The 10,705-nt window shown below is 34.2% G+C and overlaps 1 protein-coding gene across 1 annotated transcript; it reads right to left on the reverse strand.

The window, feature by feature from the left end:
- Positions 1–6,480: 6,480 nt before the first annotated feature.
- Positions 6,481–7,443, reverse strand: LOC111525960 (olfactory receptor 10C1-like). The gene has a single exon (XM_023191640.1). It carries the CDS (start codon positions 7,441–7,443, stop codon positions 6,481–6,483), a length of 963 nt encoding a protein of 320 aa, XP_023047408.1.
- Between the last annotated feature and the right edge of the window lie 3,262 nt (positions 7,444–10,705).

Consider the following 10,705-nt stretch of genomic DNA (forward strand, 5'->3'; position numbering starts at 1 on the left):
CTGTTGGTGGGATTGTAAACTAGTTCAACCATTATGGAAAACAGTATGGCAATTCCTCAAGGATCTAGAACTAGATGTACCATATGACCCAGCCATCCCACTACTGGGTATATACCCAAAGGATTATAAATCATGCTGCTATGAAGACACATGCACACGTATGTTTATTGCGGCACTATTCACAATAGCAAAGACTTGGAATCAACCCAAATGTCCATCAGGGACAGACTGGATTAAGAAAATGTGGCACATATACACCATGGAATATTATGCAGCCATAAGAAAGGATGAATTTGCGTCCTTTGTAGGGACATGGATGCAGCTGGAAACCATCATTCTTAGCAAACTATCACAAGAACAGAAAACCAAACACCGCATGGTCTCACTCATAGGTGGGAACTGAACAATGACATCACTTGGACTCGGGAAGGGGAACATCACACATCGGGGCCTATCATGGGGGTGGGGGGAGGGATTGCATTGGGAGTTATACCTGATATAAATGATGAATTGATGGGTGCTGACAAGTTGATGGGTGCAGCACACCAACGTGGCACAAGTATACATATGTAATAAACCTGCATGTTATGCACATGTACCCTATAACTTAAAGTATAATAAAAAAAAGTAAATAAAATAAAAAATAAAAAAAATAACATTTTGAAGTTACCTACTCTAATTCCTTCTTAAGCTCCTTTCTGAAAATACTACATCTCTTTTTCTGACTATTTTGTAAAGACTTTATGAATAAATAAATATTTGTAGGTATGGGCATTGTACATGTATTACATTTTCACAAATCTTGGAGTTATTGCTCTAGTAACTAACCAATGACATGACTGATATATCTATGACAAACCCATTTTCTCATCATAGAAGTAAATCTTCTACCTCATGGAGATGCAGCTTGAATCATAGCTGCAAATGTTTGAATTTACTTAAGAATGCTTTCTATTGCTTTTCAGGTTTCACATTCAATAGCAGTACAGGCAGTGGATATGCTGTAGTTTACATGAAAATGCGAAAGTTTACCAGAAAACAACAATTATCTAACAGTTTGCCTTATTTGGGGAATGTTGATTCTTGTTTATTCAGTAGGGGCATCTGGGATTAAGTACACCAGTGACTTTCCTGATCTCTTCCACTCACAGAGGAAGCCCCCACAAGAGACACACCATAAGACAAAATTTTTCTCTTATGCTTCTCTTGTCATCATAAAAAAAACTTTCAATCCCTTTTGATCAATGCATTTAGCTCTAACCCTGAAATCTAAGACAAAATATGTAAACACAATTTTAAATATTGAAATTTGAATAAAGTTTGGAAAAGTAAACATTGCTTTATAAATAATAAAACTCTTTGTCATTTATATATTATTAATTGTATTGATAATATAATAAAATAAAACTATATAATTTTATAGAACTTACAAAATTGTCTTCATGTTAAGTATAAAGTTTTTATCTGTTCTAATAATATACTTAACAATTTTGGTGATTTTTAAAATTAAATATATTCACCTTGTTTTTTATATATTAACAATACTTACTTACAAAATATTATTTTGGTCCTTACTGGCTTTAATTCTAGAGTCATATTAGGCCTAATTGCAACATATTATTATTTTATAAATGTTGTTTTATAAACAAACAAATTCCTTTAACAAGATTAATGCTGAAAAATTGTTTTAGTGCAGATAAATAACTGTATGACTAAAGCAAGAAGTTAAATGGGATGGTCAAAAAAAAAACAACTACCACATTGGAGAAGAAAACGAGGATCTAGTCTGAAGACACTGATAAGGTAAGTTAGATACTCTTTCTGTGAACCTTGTATTTCTGTGTTTACAAAATATAATTTGATTAGCATTAGTAATTATAACCATAGTCATATTCAAATTAAAATGTTATTGATAGATTAGGACAGCAATATGCTTAATAAGTACTATTATTGTCCAAATTATTTAAAATCTTATAATTTTGAACACATGATAAAGAAACTAATAAAAATTTTATCCTCACAGCTACCTGGAGTTGAAAAATCTTAATAATTTTCTATATTCTTTATTTTTAGTAAGCATTTTAGCTTTTAGCTAACTTTTTAGTGAAATATAGCATCCATACAGAACACAAATCATATGTGTGAAGCTCAATTAATTTTCACAAAGTAAAAAGACTCTTGTTACCAAGACCCAGAGCAAGAAACATTATCAGAAAAGTGGAAGCTTTCTCTGTGTATCTTTTCAGGCACTAAGCCTGCTTAGTAATTATTTAGACCAGACTTTTTATTATTTCTATACTGTTTTAAACTTTTTATTTTTAGAAATTATTACAAATTTATAGAAAAGTCACAAAAATACTACCAAATTTTCATGTATCTGTTACCCATCTTCCCTAATGATAACATTCTTCGTGTAGTAATTATCAAAACCAGGAAATTAACATGGGCAAAATACTACATGTTACATAAACCACATTATCTAATTAAAATTTTAACAGTTTTTCCACTAGTGTCCTTTTTCTATTCCAGTACGCAATCCTGAATCCCAAACTGTATTTAAGTTTTATCTCTCTTAACCTATTCCAGTCTATGACAGTTTACTAGTTTTGTCTTTCATGACCTTGAGACTTTTGAAGACTATTGGTCAGTTTTTTCATAGAACATCTCTGAATTTGGACTTATCTAATGCTTTCCCATTATTAGGTTGAAGCTATGCATTTTTTGGGCACAAATATCACCAAAGTGATCTTGTGCCCTTCTCAGTTCACTGTAACAGAGGATATAGATATGGTATTACTATGTTATCCTTGATCACTTGGCTAAGGGGGTATCTTCATGGTGTCTCCACCATAAATTTACTATTCTTTTCTTTGTAATTAATAAATACCTTGGAAGAGATCATTTGAGACTATGGAAATGTTCTCTTTCTCCTCAAACTTTTTCTCAATGATTTTAGCATCAGTGGATCTCGCCTGCAACAGTTCTCACTATGGTGTTATTCTAATGGTAATTTTCTATTTTCTCAATTCCTTCTATATTTGTTATGGAATTAAGAGAAGGGAACTATCTCCCTCTTTTTCTTTTCTTTCTTCCTTCCTTCCTTTCTTTCTCAACTGTATATTTATATACATGTGAACTCATAAATATTTATTTAAATTTTATGGACGATAATTCAATACTATCATTATTTGTTTGGCTGCAAATTGTGTCAAACACAAAACACAGATTCCAATTATTGGGAATTTTTTTCATGTTGTTTCCTGTGTCCTTTGAATATGCCCCATCCTTTCGGAAATACTTCCTTACTTTCTGGCACCACAGATTTTTCAGGCTTATTTTATATATTTTTTGCTTCATTCCTGGAATCTAACACTTCTCCAGTGATCCCTGGTTTCTTCAACTGGAGAATGATATTTAGAAACCATTATCTGGGCATTAGGTGTGTTCTTTATTACTGGGCTGTCATTGCTTCCAGGTCCCCTCAACACAGAGAGGTAGGAAATTATGTATATATAAAATATGTATACACTAACCCATACAAAAAATTACACACACATTTGTGTGCATTTTTTTCTCTCTCACACAACAGATGAATAGATAGATGTGATATAATGATGTATGTTTACATATATATGTACATATAATATATATAAAACCATGAGATCTTATCAATACTGTCAATTATAATTCAACATCACAAGGTTCATTCAACCATTCTCTCATTCTTTATTTGTAATCTTTTCCCCCAGAATGAGAAAATTTGCTCTCATCTTCTGCAATGTATCATTTATTTTGAGACTTAGTAAACACACAAAGTACTTTCAGAATAGCTAACCTTGAGAAATAGATATTAACTACAGTACAGTATTTGTGTAGAGTTCTTTTGTCTTTAGCCATATGTATTTACTAAAATTTTTTTTCCAAAGCTATCTAGGTTAGCTCTTTTATGTCCCCTTTTAACTATGGCTATGCTATTTGTTTTACATACTTTTAAAATTTTATTAGCTTATATCATTTTTGGGCTTCAGTCATATCCTGATTGGTTTTAGTTAGTTATTTATTTGGAGAGCATTTGAAACATGACTGTGGTTCTAAAGTCAGAGTTATACAGAAACATATACTCAGAGAAGTGTCACCGCTTCATCATCCCTACTAACCTCTTCACATTCCATTTGTGTTTTATAGCTTTCCCACCCATCTCTTGTATGAAACCACTTCTTAGTTTCTAGTTTTTCCTTCCTGAGTATATTTTCTTTGCTCAAATAGCAGCTATGCATATTTCATCACCGTTTTTCTTACTTGAATGGTAGTCCACTGTTGATAGATACTTTTTATACTTTGCTTTTTTCACTTAATAACAGAGTAGAAATTATTCAAAATTGGTTTATAGAGAAAACAAATTGCCAAAAACACTAACTTAAATTAACCTACATAGATCAAAGACGTGTCTTGTAATTTCTAACATAGCAAGTAACATAATGGTAAAATAATGTATTGCAAATGACCTAAATGGTGAGGAAAGTGTAATAATAAAATGATATTTGATTAAATGTAAAGAAATGCAGTAGAATGAAACATAAGCATAGATTGGACAAATAGAAAATGCATAGAAGAATGGTATCTACAAATCCCAATATAGCAGTTATAAAAAATGTAAATGGCCAAATTCTACAAATAAACACAAAAATTTTCAGAACATATTTTTAAAAATATATTAAGATAGGGGAGGGGCCAAGATGGCCAATGAAAAGCAGCTGCAGTCTATGGCACTCATGAAGAGGAATGAGAGGGGCGAGTGAATCCAGCACTTTCCACTAAAATATCCAGGCTACAATAAATTAACTCAAATATTTACATTGATTATTGCTGGGTTGCAAGAATATAACTCAATTAGGTTTTAATTTTTAGACTTTTGTATATTTTATAAATTGTCCTGAAAAGCATGTATTACATTTGTTTTAAGAAAAACCTCAACAATTTGTAAGAAAAGGGAAGGAATATATAAATAAAAAGATAAAAATAAACAAAAAAAGAAAAAGGCTTTTAAAAAGAAGTCAACAATTTAATCTTTTATATCTTTATTCACATGACATACATATTTATTGAAGATATTTCAGAAACAGAGAGAAGAAAAAAATTCATCAGTAATATAACTGCCTAAAGAAACTACTGTTGACATATCATTTGGATCCACTCAAATTTATATATAAAGTTCTTGCAAAAACAAGAGGTCATACTATACAACTATTAAAACATGCTCCATTACTTAATAAATCACATTTACATTTCTTTCTAAACTTATAAACATACTTATAAATTATCTAATAACTAAATATAATTTCTGTTTTTAATTGTAGTCTGTGTTAACTAGTCAGTTATTCTTGCCTGTTCAGATTATCTATATTGTCAATTACTATACATGCAGTATAAATAAAAACCACAGTTTTACGTTTACATTAATAAGTCAGGTTTTCATAAAATTGGGATATCCAGCAAAACATACACCTTGGTCATTAGTGAGCATCACCATTATTCCTCAATAGTAGAAATACCACATTCTGAGAGAAGATTACATCTCTCTATTTGGCAGATAACCTTAAGCAAGATCATGGAAGTATCACAATTCTCCACTGTTTCTTCTGTTACAACTATTATATGAGTAGTTATTAATTCCTCATAGATCAAATGTTAACAGAGCCCCTCTCTGAGAACTAGATGTTTAAATCCAAGGCAATGCTTCTGTAGGCGCCTAGAGCTATGGGATTGTGCTATAACCATGTTCAGTCCTCTGAAGAGCAAGTTTTTGGATGATCTCCAAATCTATTGCATCAGGATCCATCTGCACATATATACATTTTTAAATTACATTTTTAAAAGTTTATATTAATTTTAGTTCCATTTTCTTTCTCCATCTTTGCACTTTAATACTATTTCTCTTTTTAAAAACATTTTACTGTGAGAACTCTCAATAAAAATTGCCCATATTTTTCTTTTAATATTCTGTAACAAATGCTTCTGAAACTTAAGAGGGTGCTTTTTTTTAAGGTTTACATATTTTATAGTTACATGCAAATCACAAAAATAATTATTTGACTCTATGTACCAATAATTAAAGTTGAATTTTAAGACATTTTTATGGAAGGAAATAATAAACTTTCTAGAATTATTAGGTAATTAAGAATCATAGGGGACAGGCACCTTTAAAAACACACCCCATTGTGACCAAAGCAAAAGTCAGATAGGCCCCTCAGGGGCTAGAAAACGCCTAAGAGTGTAGAGTAAGAATTTGCCCGGCTTCTCAGGTGTAAACTGGTAATTTTATACTCTAAGTACAGAGATGACTCAAAAATTACCATCACTGTAACTAAAGAAGCTCCTTACAAGACATGTGGAAGAGTACACAGCTTTTTGTTTGTTTGTTAATTTTTAGGAGGTTTGTACATCTTTTCCAAGAAGCAAATTTTCAAAGCCCTCTGGTACCTAACTATGGGTCAAAATTTTTTTCTTGCCCACGGTTCTCTGGAGAGCTGCCTTAACTTCCTTGTTCCGTAAGCTGTAGATGATGGGGTTGAGCATGGATGTCACCACTGTGTAGAAGAGAGCTAGGAGTTTATCTGTTCCTGGTGAATGGCTAGCCTTGGGCCTCAAGTAGGTGACAGATCCTGAGCCGTAGAAGAGTGTTACTACAAGCAGGTGAGAAGAACAGGTGGAAAGAGCTTTATGGCGGCCTTCAGGTGAGGGCATGACCAGCACTGCAGCTAGAATTCTGCCGTAGGAAGCAATGATCAGTAAAAATGGGCTGGAAATGCAAAGGATTGCCACGACAAAGACTGCAGCTTCGTTATAAGATGTGTCCCCACAGGCGAGTGCCAGGATAGGTGGGAGGTCACAGAAGAAGTGGTCTATTTCACAGGGGCCACAGAAGTCCAAGGAGAAAATATAGTTTGTCTGGCCCAGGCCCACCATGCATCCTACTCCCCAAGAAACTATTGCCAAGTGGGCACACACTCCACGATTCATTCGTGTTGCATAGTGCAGTGGGGAGCATATGGCCATGTAGCGGTCAAACGCCATGGCTGCCAAAAGGCAGCATTCACTGATAGCAAACAATGTAAAGAAAAACATCTGTGTGGCACAACCCTCCCGAGAGATTCCTCGGACCTCACTCACCAGGCTCTGCAGCATCTTGGGTATGACTGAGCAAGTGTAGCCGATCTCCAGGAAAGACAAGTTGGCCAGGAAAAAGTACATGGGGGTGTGGAGGACTGGGTTGGTCCAGATAGCAAGAGCTATGAGAGCATTGCCTGTCAGTGATGCTAAGAACATGAGTAGGATGACGGTAAATAGAAGGAAACACTGTTCAGTGACCTCAGAGAATTTGGCAAACGCAAAGTGTTTGACAGACATGCTGTTGTCCTGCCACATGGAACAGTTAAGACTCATGACCTGGGAAAGAGAAACACCAAAGTCACTAAAAAGATTCCTTTGGATGAGGGAAATAAGTCATTATTATTTTTAGGAATTTTAGTAAATCAGAGAAATGAATTTCTTACCTGCATTATAAAATTCAAAAATTACACTCATCCCCATACCTTTTCAAACCAAATCCTATTCTGTGTTCACTATCTCAGTTGATTTGTCCAAAATATAATCACCAAGCATAAAATTTTAAAATGTTAATTTTAGCTTAATTCTCCCTTCATCCCTTCCTTTAATCAGTTGTCAAATACTACCAAATAAAGGGTCTCTTGTACATATCCATTTATCTTGACACTGACTTGCTTTCTTCATTCGTTTATTCAACAAGTATTGAGCCAGAGTATTTTTCAGTTACTGTTGTCGATCTTGGGATTCAGCAATAAACAAAAAGCGTTTCTCCCCAAATGGAAATTATACTTTAGTACAGTAAAACAAATTAGTTATTCAATAAATAAATAATTGCTATGATACAGAGAATTAAAATGAGGGCATGTCCTGATGGCCAACCAATTTAGATTAGGTGGTCAGAGAGGATTCTTGAGAATGAGAAGTGTGAGCTAAGATGTGAAAGACAAGAAGGGACAGCCATGTGAACGTTGCATCACAGCCATTCAAATCCTGTCTATATTGTACTGCTTAGATAATTTTTGTCATAGCAACTAATGTTTTTACTTTTAATATTTCTCGTCTGCCACTCTTTCTCTATCAGACTGTTCTTTGCTAAATAAAAATTACCATCGCCTGCAAGTGAAAATTCAAAGTGCTTAACAAGGTTCGTGAAAATCTATGGGCTGGGCCACTGACAATTGATAGAAACTTTTATTTCATCCCTTACCCAAATGGGCCTCATGTCACAGTTATATCAAATTACTTGCGTATTGAGTATATGCCTTGCTTACACATACTTTCTTTTCTTTGTGCTCATTTTCCCATGGGGGCTGGACATTTGCTTCACTAATTGTCCACCTAGTAAACCGCCTATCAATATTCAAGTTCCAGCATAGTTTTGTCTTCTTTCTGGAAACTCTTTCCGACTCCCCTTCACCTTCGTCCCCATAGTAGTCAGTTACATGACCCCCCTTCCAACCCCGCTGTGTTGTCACCACCCTGTAACAGCTGTGATAGCACTTTTACCACTCTGGTGACAGTTACTTGCTAATTTCTTCCTGACAATAGCCCCAGACACAGGTACTGCATCTGGGATTTCATTTATGTGTTTTTGCTTGCCATTATACCTAGCACCCTTAACAATAAAGATCTCATGTAATGAAAACAAATTTTTAATGCTAAGTTTTACTATGGCTGCCTATATATTCTGCCCATAGGTACATATTCTATTTTCTGAAATTAAATCTGGTCTCCCTCAAGAATCTCAAATGTTACAGTTATTTTTCTCTCAATCTAATAATTATCTACTCTTGACAAAATATTCCTTGCAGCTGGTGTACTGCAGTTTGGATTCCTCATGAGGTTGCTGTGATGATTAAGTTAATTCCCACAATCACTTAGGAAAGTAATTAGGTGCTCAAAAAGTACCAGGTATAGCAGTGCATATACATATATGTACTGTCACAATACGTTTATCTTCCTCTATTTTACCTATTGGGAAATTTTACAACACACTTCCTAATCGTTTCTTCTATTTAACGTCTTCATCTCTGTTTTATATCTTTGTCTATTCATCTACCATCATAGAGAGAAGAAATGCAAGAAATACAAACACACATACATACATACATAAACATGCCAGCTGAATGCTATGTCTTAGGGAAAAATAGTTGTATATTATAGATCAGTTAAATCTATTAAATTGAGTACTATTCACCTAAGCAACTTTTAACTAAAAAGTAAAGATGAAGAACAAGTGGATTGATCAAAACACTGTTAAATGTGAAGTAGCAACTCTGCATGATTGCATGGACCCTCAAGGCATATGGCTATTGGAAGAATTGCCTGCACATTGAGTAGTCTATTATAATGCATTCACACACATAGTAAAGCCTGTATAAACATTGTCCTTGCATTGCAGTTAATTTTAATATTTATATTTCTCATGAAGCAACAGAATTCGCTTCAGGCTGAGCCAAAGAAAACTGAGACAATAGCCTACCTATCTTTCTGTGTGTGTGTGTGAACACAAAAGATTTCCTTAAATGGATTAATTATTCAATAATATTTAATGCAGTTTCATAGAAAGCTCTGTATGTGGAAAGTTTGTCATCTCACTTGTCAGTTAAATGTGCAGCTATATATCTTACCCATTGTATTTCCTTACTTCCAAAGTGACTATAGTTTTTTCAGTGGCACTGATGAAAGGACAAAAAGGAAAATCCAGTCAGGAAAGAAGAATGTCTGATTGTTTCTTAACTGGTGATAAGATGAAGATTTCCTTTCAAAAAAACCCTTGTCCCATTTAGATGGTGTACAACAAATGCAAATGTCTGTGTTGGGGATGAGGGTTAGTTAGCGGGTATTGGGGAACAGGAGGCACCTAGTAGTGGGCCGGACACAGTGAGGACTGACCACAAAGGCTAATGCACTCTGCAAATCGCTTGATACTTTAAAGACTCGCAGGATGAATGAAAGCATGCATCCAATGATAAGTACAGTTTAAAATCTAACAAAGTTCAGTTATAACAACTAAAAAGTATACAATATCAGACATAGTGAATGTCTGTGAGTACTTCCAAGGAAACTGACAATGCATGGTATTCTATCTAGGAATAAATACCAAATCGTATAAAAATAAATGTATGGGACTCACTGAAAGTGAGAATACAAACAAATGTAGCAAAATTCTCCTCTCCCTTCCTATCACTCAAAATAGCACTGAACTAGGTAAAATCTGACTTTGAATTCCACTTTCTACTGTTTTTTAGGACTCCTCACCTATTGACCCTAGTCTAGGCTGCAGTTTGGATTCCTCATGAGGAATGAGGTCAGTCTATGTAGTAGAGGTCAGCTTTGTAAACATACCAAAAATGTTTTATTTTCATCACTACCTTTGGAAGAAGAACTGTCAGGGGCCTGCAGAAACATTGGTAGGTAGTAGAACAATTTGGCATGGATATTGCTTCTGTCTCTCATCTGATACGTTTTCTTGACCTAAAATTTCTGATTTATCGTTTCTTTGTAAAGAAAGAATGATGAAGCACTTTCTGTTTTTCTTGATGAATTGTTTTGATTTAAAAATGCAAACAGGCCAGGCACAGTGGCTGATCCCTGT

Source organism: Piliocolobus tephrosceles, chromosome 5 (assembly GCF_002776525.5).
Source record: "Piliocolobus tephrosceles isolate RC106 chromosome 5, ASM277652v3, whole genome shotgun sequence".
Lineage (NCBI taxonomy): Eukaryota > Metazoa > Chordata > Mammalia > Primates > Cercopithecidae > Piliocolobus > Piliocolobus tephrosceles.